The sequence below is a fragment of the Pantherophis guttatus genome, chromosome 6 (genome assembly GCF_059756535.1).
Source record: "Pantherophis guttatus breed Tessera chromosome 6, ASM5975653v1, whole genome shotgun sequence".
NCBI classification, from domain to species: Eukaryota; Metazoa; Chordata; class Lepidosauria; order Squamata; family Colubridae; genus Pantherophis; species Pantherophis guttatus.
In genome coordinates, this window is record NC_142068.1 from 85,638,432 (window position 1) to 85,654,850 (window position 16,419).

Consider the following 16,419-nt stretch of genomic DNA (forward strand, 5'->3'; position numbering starts at 1 on the left):
AAGCTACTGCATTCAAGTATACCAAAAGAATTTGTTGATGCTATGGCTGGACATCCTGCTATTATCTTACGTAATCCTAATAAAAAGTGCATGGTAATTGGAAGACAGATGTTAGTTCTACCTTTAAGAAAAGAGAAGAGGATGACCTGGGAAAATAAGAAATCAGTTGACTGATTCCTGAGAGGATTCTGGACGAAATCAAATATATTGATCTGTAGGCATCTTAAAAACAATATAGTAAACTACAGCTAGTCCTCACTTACCAACTATTCCGTTTAAGCAACTGTTCGAAGTTATGACAGCACTGAAAAAATAATGATTGGTGTTTGCACATTCAACCATTGCAGCTATCATTTGATAAAGATTTGGATGCTTTGCAACTAGTGAGTAAATACACTCATTGCAACATTCCAAAGTCACATGATCACAGTTGTGAATTTCACAATCAGCTTCTGACAAAGTCAATAGAGAAGCTAGCAATAAAATTGTCAGTCAGGTATCTCACTTAATGACTGCAAATGACTCACTTATTGATTGGTTTCATACTTTAAATAGAAACATCATCAGTTTGAAAACCTGTGATTCCTGTACCGAGTATGGAATTGAATCCAAAGGTCTACATGTTCCTATCCAATTGTTACAGTTCAATGTAACTGTGGATTTTGATGCTCTCAATGTTCTGACTGGACCCAAAAGACTGGAAATACTATTACATGATGGTGGAACAGAAAATGCAAGTATGCACTTTGAATGGGGACTGCTGAAGTTTATCATCTAGCCCAGGGGTCTGCAACCTTAAATACTCAAAGAGCCATTTGGACCCGTTTCCCACAGAAAACACTGGGAGCCACAAAACCTGAGTGGGCGTGGCCAACTCAATGTCACTCACTTCCACCAGTCACATGACCCTCCCCCAGCCACGCCTACCCAGGCGGTCATTAGGGCAAAGAACCAGTTGGTAAAAAACACCAGGAACCACAAAATCCTTTTGACATATCTTTCTTTCCCCTCTCTCCCTCCCTCTCCTCCCCTCTCTCTCTTGTCTCTCTATGTCTCTCTCTCTCTCCCCCTCTCTCTATATCTCTCTGTCTGCCCTGGCTGCTTTTCCATCCCCCGCCGTCGCCCTTCTCAGGCTAGGCGAGTGACAGGGAGGGTGAGGTGCGGGGTCAACCAGTAGTGGGATCACCTGACAGGGAGCCACAGCAGAGGGCCCAAAGAGCCGCATGCGGCTCCGGAGCCGCAGGTTGCTGACCCCTGATCTAGCCTTGCCTGAATAACAATTGTTTTGAAATCCATTCAGAAGCTTCAACTGGTGCGAAGTGCAATAGCAAGCACCATCTTTGGTGCCCCTATGAAGGCTCATACTACACCTCCTCAAAATTCACTGGCTACCAGTCTGCTTCTGAGTGCAGTTCAAGGTGTTGGTTATGACCAGCGGTGGGTTTCATATATTCTTACCACTGGTTCACCATGCACGTACACTCCCTTAACGCGCACCTTCCATGCATGCGCCCGGCCTCAAAAACGTGGCTAAATAGGACTGCATTACGCGAGCCCACCCGCAGTCAGTCGCCGCTACCAGTTCACTCGAAATGGTACGAACCGGCTGAATACCATCTCTGGTTATAACCTTTAATGCCCTTAATGGCATAGGTCCAGGCTACATGAATCATTTCATCCCACTAAGATTAGCTCATCTTACTCAGGCTGGCAGAGGCACTACTGTGGATCCTGTTGGTCCAAGAACTCTGTCAAAATTCAAGTCTTCTCTGCCACAGCACCCACCCTTTAGAACATCCTGCCTTCCAGAGTAAGATCTGCCCGCAAAATCCTAGCCTTCAATAACAGCCTAAAGACCTGGCTCTGTGAGTTGGCCTGAGGATCCAATGGGAAAGTTCTACTCTGGAGGTGGCTACTTAGATTGATAGCAGTTTCCACTTCTCCTCCCCCTCCCCAAACTCTGTTCCCCACTTGCCCATGTACTTTTAACTAGTCATATTGATGTACCGTATTTATCGGAGTATAAAATGCTCTGGACTATAAGACGCACCTACCTTTTTTGGTGAGGAAAACAAGAAATCTGCCTCTGCGTCCCAGCAATTTTGTCTTGTTGCAGCAAACAGCAAATAGCCTGCTTTACTTTCATTTTCGTTTTCAGCATAGCTTGATTAGCACAAGAAAAAAAAATTTTACCTCCTTGCAGCAAGCAGCAGAGGCCCTGCAAAACAGCTGAGAGTCGGGAGGCCGATCCAATCAACTTGTGCTAATTAGGCTGTGCTGAAGCTGAAATGAGCTGTTTCTTCTTGGTGCTTGCTGCAAGGAGGTAAACTGGTGGGAGGCAGAGGCCAAAGGGTGGGAACCAGTGGGTGGGCGGGGCTACATTTGGTGTATAAGACACAGCTAAATTTTCACCCCCTTTTAGGGGGGAAAAGGTGCGTCTATTTTCTCGGTTTACTTTTTCTTGGTTGTTTTATGGTTCTATTATTTTATTTTATTGTTCTATTATTTTACTTTAGCTTTGTTTAAACTTACTTTTTATTTCTTCATTTATTAATGTTATAAGCTGCCGAGAGTAGCCTTGTGTCGAGCTGGCAAATAAATTTAATAATAATAATAACTATAGCAAAAAAAAAACACCTTCAAATGTAGACAACATACAGTAAATCAGATTTATTAGGCAAGTATAATGGAATAAATTTTAATTGTAACTCTGGCTCTGCCAGCAGAGGATCTGTAATAGCATTGCATTTTACTGGGACTGTTCATTTCTACCAACAACACAACTTCATTACACTTTTTTTTTTTTAATTTCCAAGGGATATTTTCTATTTCATAATGAATTCTCCTAACCAACAGGATGAATCAGTACCATATTTACATTTGATTTAAACAACATTTTGTTTTCTAATAATATCTTAAATTTCATGATTCAATTCAGTGTTTCAAATATCATTGATAGGGTGGGGAAAAGAGAAGTCTTTAGTTATCTCAAAAAAAAAAAAAATCTAACATACTCCAACTTGTCAAATTTCACTTTCATGAATTGTATCTTTGATCACCAACCTGAGACTTATAATAGCAAAGAAGGTAACATTAAGCAACATGTGTAATTTAACAAGCTGCAACTAGCTGACAAAAAAAAATCCTTCTTTATAGTGTAGTATATCCTTCCCTATAGGAAAACTGTGCAGTTCTCTTTTAATAGTTCTCCTTTTATAGTAGAACTTTTATAATACCCATGAAATAAGAAGCGGCACAGTGTCTATATTGAGTCAGATAGTGCAGGTTTGAGGCAATGACATATATGTCTTCTATTAGTTCCCAATTTTTTGAGAATTGAAATACATACTACCGTATTTTTCGGAGTATAGGACGCACTGGAGTAAAAGACACACCTACCTTTTTTGGTGAGGAAAAGAAGAAAAAGAAATCTCCCTCTGCCTCGTTGCAGCAAACAGCAAACAGCCTGCTTTACTTTCATTTTCGTTTTCAGCATAGGTTGATTAGCACAAGGAAAAAAAAAATCTCCTCCAGCAATTTACCTCTTTGCAGCAGAGCCTGCACAAAACAGCTGAGAGCAAATCAGCTGAGAGTCGGGAGGCCAATTCAATCACCTTGTGCTAATTAGGCTGTGCTGAAGCTGAAAAGAGCTGTTTTTTCTTGCTGTTTGTTTGCAAGGAGGTAACTGCTGTGAGGCAGAGGCCAAAGGGTGGGAGCCAGTGGGTGGGAGGGGCTACATTCGGTGTATAAGACGCACCTAAATTTTCACCTCCTTTTAGGGAGGAAAAAGGTGTGCCTTATACTCTGAAAAATACGGTATTTTCTCCAGAGTATTTAAATTGGAAGCACATCTCATGCTTGTTTGAATTACACAACTGTACACCACAGTACTGACTTTATACCTCTTGCTAAGGGGAGAGAAATAAAATTTGCTTTTAATTGACAGGTTCAGTCACTCTTACTAAAAAAGATATTCTGACTTACGAATTTCCCAAGAATAATATAGGGATAAGTCAGCCATCTTAACATAGACTATATACATACTTTGAGACTTATTGTAATGAACCCTTTATGGTTACAACCCACAAAATTGGTGATATTTTACTGAGAAACAGGTTAATTTAAAAGGAGGATGTTAAAAATAAAAACGGGTGTAACCAGACAAGAAAAGCAAGCTACACTGAATTATTTGACTTAGCCCTGTGTATTCTCAAGGAAGTACTTGATTTACTAATTATTAACCAAGAAGTGAGACATTAAACTCCTTACTTATCTAAGATATTAGGATTTCCTTAGTTTATATATACAATCTTTAAAACCTATCTTCTGCATACAGAAGATATATATTGCTAACAAAGTACTTTTGTTGATCTACAAGGCTGTGTGTATAATTTAAGCATATTCATGTAAATTATGGTGAAATATGCTTTCTTTCAGACATGAATTTTCCAATGGTTTTTCAGCCATTTGAATATTAAGTTATAGTAACTTCTTCTATACACATAATTACCATCTTTGTCTTTCAGAGGAGACAATGTCGGCATTATAACCCATCTGTTCTGTAATTCTGACCATGTTTAGGCTCAGAAATTAAGCAAGGATCTACAGAAGATTTTGAACTGAGCTGTCTTGACACAACAGACTCACACGTGGAACATAGCTGTGTTTATGTTGAAACACTTCCAAATTACTCAGATTAGGTGCTTCTCATTCAAGACAAGGTGCTTCATAGTTGGAACAACACGTTTCGAATGAGGAACAGTTCAATTTGAAATGTTTTGCACAGTTCTACTACCAGATTCTACTGCATCTGATTAATACTTGGATCCAGCGGTGGGTTTCACAAATTCTTACCACTGGTCCGCTGCGTGTGCGCATGCTCGCTTCACGCACATGCGCCTCTTCTGCATATGTGCCTGGCCTTCGTGGCTCGAAAACGTGGCTAAATAGGACGGCATTACACTGGGATGGGTGGGCGGGCCACTCGCAGTTGCTGCTACCAGTTTGCCCCGAACCAGTACGAACGTGCTGAATACCACCTCTGCTTGGATCATCAGGGAATATTAGGACTATAGATATGACTGGAAAGTCAAAATGTCCCAAAAGACAATGGCAATCCACCTCTATACTTATGTACTAAAACTGCATGGCTGTGTCCACACAATCATCAAGACTTCAAGCCTGATTTAAAAGTTGTCTTTCCTTTAACCCTAAAAAGAACTACAAAATTAAAAAAAAAAAAATAGCAATTCTAAATAGATGCAGTTATTTCTTCAAGCATTCCGTTCAAAACAACAGAAAAATTATAGTGTTGTCCATCTCTTGGCCTCCAAGGAGCTTTTTAAATCTTCCCACAGTATTTCCACACTGATTTGTCAAGTTCCATGTGAAAAAGTCACTGGATAACAGATTCAACAATGCCATTGCTTGGAGCTACTTTACAGTTCAAATCAATCGCTAGAATATCTTTAATAACAGACAGGTAGGGCAATTAATGAGAAGCAGCAATAAATGGAAGCTGGAAATTATACTTTTCACGCAAATGCAGAGTTTGTTTTTTTTCAACACAAACTTCCACATGAGGAATTAATGGCTCAAAACAGGCCCAGTTCAATAATGAAAAAAGATGAAATCTTAAACTTTTAAACTTTGCGAGACAATTTCCAGTATCTTCTTTTCATTAGATCTGAAGATTAATAAATGGGGCAAAGCCCACTACATCCTGTAAGAGAACTAGGGCACGTTGAAATGGAGGCTCAACATCCAACTCCACTCCGCGACTACGCAATATGCTCAGGCTGGATTCCGCGACATCGTGACAATGCTTCACCTTCAAGGCACGAAGCTTAGGGCAGTACTCTGCCAAGGTCCTATCAAAAGAGAACACACAAAGCATCAAGATTACAGTCATCCACCAGGAACTACTCTCATTGACAATGAATAGTATTACACTTTGAGAGCAATGAAGTCAAATCATTTGTCTGTAATGTACTTCGTAGCAATGTTATAAAGCTGAACAATTTTCAAAGATGATTTATTACGGGAGGAAAAATTAAGTCTGGATTCCCTTTCCTGACAGCTTTTTATCTGCTTAACCATTCCCAAGCCTTATATTCCTACAAAGGAGTTGCACTATATACAATAGCTACCAAGATACTTTATGCCTTTTTACTGAAAATCATTATTTAGAAGGATAGACCACTTTGTGGGAATATGCCTCAATGTCAAAAATACTTTATTTTTCAGAAGACGCACTCTTTTGTCTCTCAAAAGGGGCTGAAAATGTCTGTGCATCTTATAGACCAAATATTGGCAAAGCCCTGCTCACCCACATTTTTTGGCCTTTTTCAGGCCTTTTTTCGGCCCATTTTCGAGGCTTTTTTTGGCCCGTTTTCAAGGCTTTTTTCAGCCCATTTTTGAGACTTTTTTCGGCCCTCCCCCCCTCTCCCAAAAAAACAACGTAACTTCATATTGGCAAAACAAGTCTGACACAGAATTTAAATAATTTATGGATATTAATTCTGCATACCTATCACATCTAAAGTTTGGACTATTCTCAAGGTAGGATTTTAAAAATAGGTCTTATCTGTCATGTCATAAGTATAGATTTTTTTATTTGATAGAAACCTTGATTTTAATCAGTATTCTTAATACAAAGTAGACTTTTGTGAATTACTTATCATTGATCTGATTTTCGTAATAATTAAGACCATTTTTCTCCAGTATGCAAATATCCTTTAGGTATACGTTTGGTATAGAAATAAGGTGTATTCCTTAAGTTCTGTTAAAATGAGTGTAAACTTCTAATGTAGAAAAATATTTTTAGGACAAACTGCTATATTCCATTCAGCAAATGACAAAGGTTGTTTTTCGCCATGATTACCTGTGCCTAAACTTTTCAAGCTCCAACTGGGTTTTATTTTAATATATACTTTTTTATATAATCAGTTTAAAATAAAGTAGGAAAGCAATGTAAACCAGAGAGAAACTGACACATCATCATTCAGCAGAAATTTCTGCTACTGGAACCAAACACTAAACACCAAAATATAAATTCAAGAATTTCAGTTCCCATGCTGTTGCACTTGAAATATTTAATATTCCATCATTCCAAACAACTATGCAGGACCATAGACTTATTTGTTCAAAATTCTTTTCTTAAGTAAGGATCTTCAGGGAGTGCAGTATATGTACCATGTATATAAACTACCGCAACATACTGGACTAAATACTTTATTATGAGTGTTATTGTCGACTCTGGATTTCAATATTTATTTTAATAATAAAATTCCTTCCCCTTCTTTATGTCTGCATGCTTATGTGATGTGCATGGAAGATAGTAATACCTACTAGCCCGTATAGATTTCTTAAACATTTCTTAAACAAGAATAAGAGATGCAATATTTCTTTGATTTATAAAGTGGATCTTTGAATACCTGTAAACAGACTAATTCTTCTGTAGCTGGCTAATTTTATTTTATTTCTGTGTCTTTAAGTCAGTGTAGATTCCTGGCACCTGCCTGAACAAGTCTCTGTAATTTTCTTGGCAAGATTTCAGAAGTGGTTTGCCCTTGTCTGCTTCTTATGGCCGAGTGTGAGTAACTGTTCCATAAGCCATAGTGGTGCAGTGGTTAGAGTGCAGTATTGCAGGCTCTTTCTGCTGACTGCCGGCTGCCTGCAATTTGGCAGTTCAAATCTCACCAGGCTCAAGGTTGACTCAGCCTTCCATCCTTCTGAAGTGGGTAAAATGAGGTCCCAGATTGTTGGGGGCACTATGCTGACTCTGTAAACCACTTAGAGAAGGCTGTAAAGCACTGTAAAGTGGTATATAAGATTTTTAGATGTAAATGTTTTTCATGCCCTTACTAATTTTCTACAGTGCAGTCCCGAGTATACCAGATAAACATTAATATAGTCCATGGTCTAACCAAAATTGCATGTCATTAGTTTAAATTATGACCTTCCCCAACTATGACAACAGCCAACCAATCTTACATCAGAGTATCATATTCCTTCTCAAAAGGTAGGTAAATTGAGGACCCAGTTGTGGGGGCAATAAGCTGACTTTGTATAAAAATATACAAAAGAATGAAGGCTATTGCTTAGCGCATTGTAAGCTGCCCTGAGTCTCCGGAGAAACGCGGCATATAAATCAAATTTAAAAAAAAAAAAAGCTTCAACATTTTTCTTTTGGTGGGACCGATCTACCAGGGCAACCTGGTCTACCCAATTATGGGATGAGCATACTGTTTCTGTTTTCGCCTTTCAGACCCAATCCAGGAGCCTTTGCTGGTAGTCATTTTTACGACAAAATATTTGTTTAAATTATTTTCTCAACGTAAATTTCTCAAAAAAACTTCTTATCCAGCAAGTAATCCTTTCATGTAATTAATCAAAAATGATTTTTAAAAAATTCTTTCTAGTATTACACCATGTTTAGGGACTACTTTTAAAACAACCATTTGCAAACCTGGCAGTAACAACAATTTGTTTTCTGACCAATATTTATTTATTCAATTATTCATATTTACAATTGGTTGTAAATATGCACCATTTACAACCAAATTTACAATGAATGCCACAGTAATAGTGGCATAGCTGTGTGATAACTTTATCTGACTGAACGGCAGGAACCGGTGATCTTCACAGTCTCTCTCTCTTATGTTCATTAATGACCAGGTCATTGTAGTGGAATTTGGTTGCTAAACAAGGAGTGGGTCTACTTATTTTCTAGATGCTATTTTCCTGTCAAACGGAGAAGAAATTTCCGTTTTTCTTTCTCTCTTGGTTAAATGTACTAAATAGGTTTTAATATGGTCTAAGAGTTAACTTTAACTGGTTTTCCCAGTTGCAATATATGGCTGTGAAAGTTGAACCATAAGAAAGGCTGAGCGTCAAAGAATTGAGGCCTTTGAACTATGGTGCTGGAGAAGACTCTTGCAAGTCCCTTGGACTGCAAGGCGATCAAACCAGTCAGTCCTAGAGGAGATCAACCCTGACTGCTCTTTAGAAGGCCAGATCCTGAAGAGGAAACTCAAATACTTTGGCCACCTAATAAGAAGGACTCACTGGAGAAGAGCCTAATGCTGGGAACAATTGAAGGAAAAAGAAGAAGGGGACGGCAGAAAATGAGGTGGCTGGATGGAGTTACTGAAGCAGTCGACGTGAGCTTAAATGGACTCAAGAGGATGGTAGAAGACAGGAAGGCCTGGAGGAATGTTGTCCATGGGGTCACGATGGGTTGGACATGACTTCGCAACTAACAACAAGAGTTCATTTAACCGTTAGATAATGTAACAAATATAAAATTGGTTTAAGTCTGTTTCACAGTTTAAGGCATTAACATTACTCTTAAAATAATTGAACACCACATGTCAATTTTGGATGTTCTAAAACCAAAAATTGGCACCAGAACCAAATTCTGGCCACAAAATCAGGACAAGTTCTGTCACTGCAAAATATTCAGAGACTGATTCCTTATAGTGGCCACCTATCACAGCCAAAAACTAAAAATATCAAGTCTCCTTCATTCAGCCAGGATACCATAACAATTTATCAGCCTAACCTACCTCATGTTGAGAGGACAAATCTTGGCCTGCCATCCTGAGCAGCGGTGGGTTTCCAATATTCTTACTACCAGTTTGGTGTGTGCACACACGCATGCACCTTCCGCGCATGCACCCAGCCTTCCGTGCATGCACTTTGCACGCATGCCTTTCACGCCTGCACCTGGCCTCGAAAACGTGGCTAAATAGGACAGCATTACGTCGGGGCGGGTGTGCCCACCCGCTCCGCAGTCACTGCTACCGGTTCACCCGAACCGGCTGAATACCACCTCTGATCCTGAGGCCCTTGAAGAAAAGATGAAACCTAAATGTACTGCAAAAAAAAAAAAGAAAAAGAAAATGTAGCTATATAGGACAGAATTATGTCGGGGCGGGCTTCACCCGAACCGGCTGAATACCACCTCTGATCCTGAGGCCCTTGAAGAAAAGATGAAACATAAACGTACTGCCAAAAAAAAGAATATTTTTTACTCCCACTTATGCACAAATTACCTAATGGAGTTGTTCTTCACTCGCAGGCAGCCTGTGAGGTCCAAATGCTCCAGGTCAGAACAGGCTTTGGCAATTTCTTCTACGGCCGTATCACCAACATTGGCATTAACAGCCAGCGAAAGGGATTTTAATTTGTTGCATCTTTGAGCAAGATAGGAAATGGCTTCATCTTTCAGCTGCCGGCAGGCTGTAAGATCTAGAGATTCAAGCTCTTTGCAGTGATCAGCGAGGCTCCGCAAGGAAAGTCCATCCACCCATTCGCAATGGGCCAAAGAAAGTTGCCGCAAATTGGGGCAGCCCAAAGAGATAGCCACCAAAGCATGGCGGCTCAGCTGTACACAGCCGTTCAATTCAATCTGTTGCAGCTGATGGTTTTGGCCAATCACGGGAAGCAGTTCCTTGTCAGATAACCAGTCAGAGCAGTTTTGCAAGGCTAGTTGTTGCAGCACTTTATTGTCTCTTAAGAGGACACAGAATGCAGGTTTTGGGATATGAGGCCCAACCTATTTGTAGGCAAGAAAACAAACCATTATATCCTATACCAGGGGTTGGCAACCTTAAACACTCAAAGAGCCACAAAGGCCCTAACGGGAAGCCCTCCGTTCAATTCTGAAGCCGACCGGAAGTCTGGTTCCCCCACCATAAAGTCTCCTCCTAGCGCGGCATCCTTTTTCCTCTACTGTCCTAATCGAAAGCCCTATCAATTGTGGAGCCGCAGCAGCAGAGGGATGAAAGAGCCACATGCGGCTCCAGAGCCACAGGTTGCTGATTCCTGTCCTATGCTATATGCCTTTTGCACTCCTAGTATAACAATGTAAGGGGGAAAAAAAGGAATAAACCAAAATCATCTCAGCATTACCAAACTATGTCAAAGATATTGTTAAATAAAGAAAAGACTGTGAACTTTACAAAAATAGAAGAAAACAAAAAAAATGAAACAAGTGTTATCCAGACGTTATCAATGATAAACTGAGTCATATAAGTTCTAACTAGAGATATCTAACCTCTATTCAGGTTAAGATATAGCTTATTTTCAACCTATATTTCAACTAAAACATTCAACAGAAACCAAAGACCATCTGATTTCTTTTTCTTAACAAAATCAATTACTTTTGCACCTGTGTTTTTATTTTTCTAATAAAATCACTGCTGAAATTTTAAAAGGCTTAGCAACCTTTGAGATGTTAATTCAGCCAGTAAATTATATCTCATTCTGTTTTGTCACTTCTGACATGAATCTGAAAACCCCCTCTGACATTGGAGCAGTTGCTATAATTTGACCTCTAACCTTATGCACTCTACAGAGATCTGTAATAATGAGAGGACTTTTTAAAAAATTTCTAATACCTGACTAGAATCAAAACAGCGCAGGTTGGTAAGATAAAGCTGGATTAGATTCCGGAAACACTTGCTGACCCTTTGCAGGCTCAAGAGCTGTCTCAGAGGGAGATGCGAAAGAATATGAGGGAATAAGATGTCTTCCCAAGGCAAATCCAAGAAATGTTTCCTGGAATAAAAAGCAAAAAGCAAAAAAAAAAAAAAAAAAAAAGCAAGAAAGAAAGCTGTTTACACCAAGCAACCTAGAACTAAGGAGAAATTTCCTGACAGTTAGAACAATTAATCAGTGGAACGACTTGCCTCCAGAAGCTGTGAATGCTCCAACACTGGAAGTTTTTAAGAAGAGGTTGGATAACCATTTGTCTGAAGTGGTATAGGGTTTCCTGCCTAAGCAGGGGATTGGACTAGAAAGACCTCCAAGGTCCCTTCCAACTGTTTTTCTATTCTTATTCCTATTTCTATTCCTAATTCTAATTCTATTCTATTTCTAATTCTTATTCTAATTTTATTTCTCCCACTTCTGACTATACAGCTGTAACCTTGTTGCTGGTATCTTTAAAATTCATATTGACTGTTTCCTAATAGGTTTTGATAGCTTATTTGTTCCCTATGACTATCATTAAGCATTGTACCTTATGATTCTTGACAAATGTTCTTTTCTTTTTTGTACACCGAGATTGATTGGACCTTGTGTGTCCAATCACACTTGGCCAATAAAGAATTCTATTCTATTCTATTCTTATTCTATTTCTTATTCTATTTTATTCCTTCTTCTATTCTATTCCTTCTTCTGTTCTTTCTATTCCCTATCCTATCCTATCCTATCCTATCCTATCCTATCCTATCCTATCCTATCCTATCATCCTATCCTATCCTATCCTATCCATCTCCTGGCCTGGCCTAACTCCCCTCTTTTAAATTTTTAAATTTTTTAATTCGTGATTTTATAAATTGGGTGTTTTAATCTGTGTTTCGGCCAAAATATTTAATAATTTTAAGGGATTTTTAATATTTGTATTATCTGTATTTTATCTTGGCTGCTCACCGCCCTGAGTCCTTCGGGAGTAGGGCGGTATAGAAATTTGATTAAATAAAATAAAATAAATAAATAAATATTCTATATTCTATATTCTATTCTCTATATTCTCTATTCTTTTATTTTCTCTTCGTAAGAGCGGAGGTCAGGTGCTTTCAAAATGTCAGGAAAGTCCTTTTTGATCTTTGAGCCCCGAAAACCAAGCAATTATTTGCATCACTGCAAGTTCTCTACTCGGGGTTATGTTCATCCCCCCCCCCACTTTTTTTTTTTTTTTTGCAACAAGTATTAAATCCTGCAGGCAAAAGAAGGCGCAAAATGCCCTCCAGCCCAGCCCAGCCTCAAAATTATTCTTTGCTCCGGTGGCACAGAGCAAGGGGCACCATCCCTTCCCTTCCCAAACCCCAAACCCGATCCACAGACTCGACTGAGCCTCCATCCATGGTGGGCAGGGATTCACCCGAGCCGGTCCTCGGGCGCCCATGGCGGAAGCAAGGCCGCAGAAAGACCCTGGCAACCGCCATTTGGCGCAGAGTCCACAAAAAGAGCTCGTCGTCGCCGCCGCCCCCCTCAGCCGAACCTCCAGCCCTTCCCGACTCTCCCTTCGCCAACCTCGGCGGTGCCGAAAGAGCAGCCATCCCCTCCAACACCCGCCGCCACCGCCGCCACACCTTCCGCGGAAATTACGTTAGTTTCGAGAACGGAAACGGGAACGAGCAGAAGATGGTAGAGATAATAAGGAGTGGGAAATGTGAAATGCAAGCAAAACACCCATAGCAACGTGTGCAACCGGTTAGGATTGAAGGGGAAAAGCAACCTGCAGAATTGCCCGTCAACTCCAGATTTGAGCTTTGCAAAGACGACGCCCGGCTTATGGGAAGGAAAGCAAAACGGGTTTTTTTTGCTTGCAGTCCGGTTTAAGACGGGCGGACAGCGCTTCTAGGGTGAGAGTCAAAGGACCGGCTTTGGAGTCGACAAGAAACCGGGATCAAAAGACAGTGGAATGAAGCCAAAAATCCGAATAAAACGCAGCCTTGGAAAGAAACCCGTTCTGCTAGATTTATTTACCTGGAATCCGCTGGAAACCACCACCAAATATTAACCAGCACAGAACACTATCTATCTATCTATCTATCTATCTATCTATCTATCTATCTATCTATCTATCTATCTATCTATCTATCTATCTATCTATCTATCTACCTACCTATCTACCTATCTATCTATCTATCTATCTACCTATCTACCTATCTACCTAGCTATCTACCTACCTACCTACCTACCTACCTACCTACCTACCTATAGAACACACAGTATACAGAGGTGTATACTGCACTAGTCAAAAAAAGGGCTGTGAAAATATCTATAGACCCCCTCACATCCTGGACATAAAGCGTTTCAACTTCTACCCTCAAAATGTCGTTATAGAGTACTGCGTACTGCGCACCAGAACAACTAGGCACAAGGACACTTTCCCCCGAATGCCATCACTCTGCTAAACAACTAATTCCCACAACACTGTCATATTAACTACTAAGACTGTATTACTATTCTTTTTCTCAACCTTACTAGTATCTATCTCTTCCCTCTTATGGCTATATCCATGTTGCTTGTATCTTTACGACTTATATTGTATTTTTTTTTTAAAAAAAAAACAATTTTTATGAAATAGTTTTTTAAAAAAATAATTTTTTTTTTACAATTTTCTTCTTTGCAACATTTTCGCATTGGTAATCATTTCTTATATATCCATTTTTCTCCCTTATTTCAATTTACTGTTTATATATATGATTCTAATATTGATTTATATATATAAAAATAACCATGTACTCAATTTCAATCATTCTGTCAGTTCAATTTCCACTTGTTTGTTGTTACGTTTCAAATCCTGTATCTTCCTCATTTAATATTTCCTTGCCCTTTATACCTCTCCTCTAACCATTCATACAATTTCTCCCATACCATGTAGTATTGTTTCTTCCTTTTCTTGTATTTCTTTTGTGTTTTTATTGTTTCCTAGTATGATTTGATTGCTTATTAGTATCATATGACTATCATTAAGTGTTGTATCTTATGATTCTTGACAAATATATTTTATTTTTTCTTTATGTACACTGAGAGCATATGCACCAAAGACAAATTCCTTATGTGTCCAATAATGAATTCTAGTCTAGTCTAGTCTAGTCTAGTCTAGTCTAGTCTAGTCTATATAATCGTGGATCAACTACGTAGGCACAATGTGGGTTCAAAACTCAGATCCTTCTGATTTTGTGGGTTTGTTACATGTCAGCATATCAAACCACATTGTATATATATATATAGAAACCCATTTGTGTTTGCACATATAGAAACACAAAATGTGTTTCTATATGTGCTCTGTGCCATGCAACTGTCACAGTAACGGGCTCAACAATGTTGGTCTCACTTGAGTTTGTTTAAATTAGCTCTTTCTTAATGCTCTCCTAAACTGCAGTTACCTCATCCCCAGGAGCATAGCAGTAAGCTATTTTGTCCCAGTGGTGCTTTTTCAAAAAGCAAGTGGACTTTCTTTGTTTTTTTTTCTTGAAGACGGTTTGCTTCTCATCCAAGAAGCATCCTCAGTTCTGACTAAATGCTGGGGAATGGAAGGATTTGCAGTCATCTGGTTGTTAGCACTTTGAGGGTGGGTCATTAGATCTCTGAGAGCCCTTGAAACCCCTTGGGGATTTATCTGTGCCCTCAGGGTCACCTGAATCAGAGTGCAAATGGGTGTGGAATCTTCTTGGAACTGCTGAAAGGAATGTGTTGTAGACAGGAGATTGTTGGTGAAAGAGGGCTGTTCAATTTTAACAGATGGCTTAGTTTATCTGTCTTTCAAACCAGTGGTCTTCTCTATCCAGAATGTGGGCTTTGCTGTCTTCAAAAGCAGTGGTCACCAACCAGTGGTCTGTGGACCACTGGTGGTCCGTGAGAAAATTTTGGTGGTCCGCAGAAAAATTATTTGCATTTTTATATTGCACTAAATACTATTTATTTTTTAAAAAATTCATATTAGTGGTCCGTGGGATTTAAAATTTTGAATATAGTGGTCCCTGAGGTCCGAAAGTTTGGTGACAGGGGTGGGTTGTTGTTCACAAGAACCGGTAGTAAAACCAGCAGGAGGCCCCGCCCACCACCCCTGTCAGCCTCCTCTGGAACCACCTGTGCTCCGCCGAACAAACACCACACGCACACACTCAAAGGTGAAGCTCGACAACCCCAGACATTGTCATCAGTGATATGCCCAGAAGCAAGGCGCGCACGCGAGCGAAGCAAGCGCACGCGTGCGATCCCGTTGCAAACCGGTAGTAAAGGTAAGTAGAACCCACCCCTGATTGGTGACCCCTGTTCAAGAGTGACCTTTTGTCTTTCAAATGCAGATAGACTGCTGAATCTTTTCATGATGGATTTGTTCTCCTATGTTGTGCCATATGTTTGTGAAGTGGTTGTTTTGTTGGCACACTTGCCATCTAAATTTCCAACTACCAGAGGACTGGAAAAGAGCTGATGTGGTTCCCATTTAAAAAAAAAAAAAGGTTGGGGGAGGGGAAACAGACCCAAGAAACTACAGACCAATCAGCCTTTTTTAAAAAAATGGGCTTCTCTTCACGTACATCTACATGTAAATGACTTAGATGAGGGAATAGAAGGGGAGTACCATTAAGGAATACTTACTGAGTCCGGTTTGTCAACCAGTTGCAAATCGATCTGGTGGTGATGGTGTCTATCCCAGATTTTTCTAATTTACCAATATATAGGTCGTGATCTACTTTGTTGAATGCCTTGTTGAAGTCTTAAGTATACTATGTCACGCAGCATTTTGCTGGTCTACTAATTTAGTTCCTTTGTCAAAGAATGAAATAAGATTGGTTTGGCATGATCTGTAAGTAAGATCACACCTGGAATACTGCATTGAGTTTTGGTCACTACATTACAAAAAAGATGTTGAGACTTTGGAAAAAGTGCAAA

At 39.6% G+C, this 16,419-nt stretch overlaps 1 protein-coding gene across 2 annotated transcripts; it reads right to left on the reverse strand.

Moving 5' to 3' along the window:
- Positions 1-2,655: 2,655 nt before the first annotated feature.
- On the reverse strand, positions 2,656-13,137 carry FBXL15 (F-box and leucine rich repeat protein 15). Of its 2 annotated transcripts, none has more exons than XM_034424931.3 (4): positions 13,045-13,137; positions 11,406-11,565; positions 10,059-10,561; positions 2,656-5,870 (listed from the first exon to the last, which is right to left on the reverse strand). In XM_034424931.3, the coding sequence occupies exons 1-4, from the start codon at positions 13,068-13,070 to the stop codon at positions 5,681-5,683; spliced, it is 879 nt and encodes a 292-aa protein (XP_034280822.1). In that variant the 5' UTR covers positions 13,071-13,137; the 3' UTR covers positions 2,656-5,680. The 2 variants fall into 2 exon arrangements, with proteins under 2 accessions (XP_034280822.1, XP_060550972.2); XM_060694989.2 differs by lacking the exon at positions 13,045-13,137 and adding an exon at positions 11,697-11,879.
- Positions 13,138-16,419: the final 3,282 nt, after the last annotated feature.

Excerpts from the sequence above, each read along its gene's own strand:
- FBXL15 (XM_060694989.2), bottom strand. The coding sequence starts at position 11,755 with ATGGTTATCCAACCTCTTCTTAAAAACTTCCAGTGTTGGAGCATTCAC. Across the intron at positions 10,562-11,405 it reads GCTGTTTTGATTCTAGTCAG|GTTGGGCCTCATATCCCAAA; the intron begins GTATTAGAAATT and ends GCCTACAAATAG. Across the intron at positions 5,871-10,058 it reads GTGAAGAACAACTCCATTAG|GACCTTGGCAGAGTACTGCC; the intron begins GTAATTTGTGCA and ends CTCTTTTGATAG.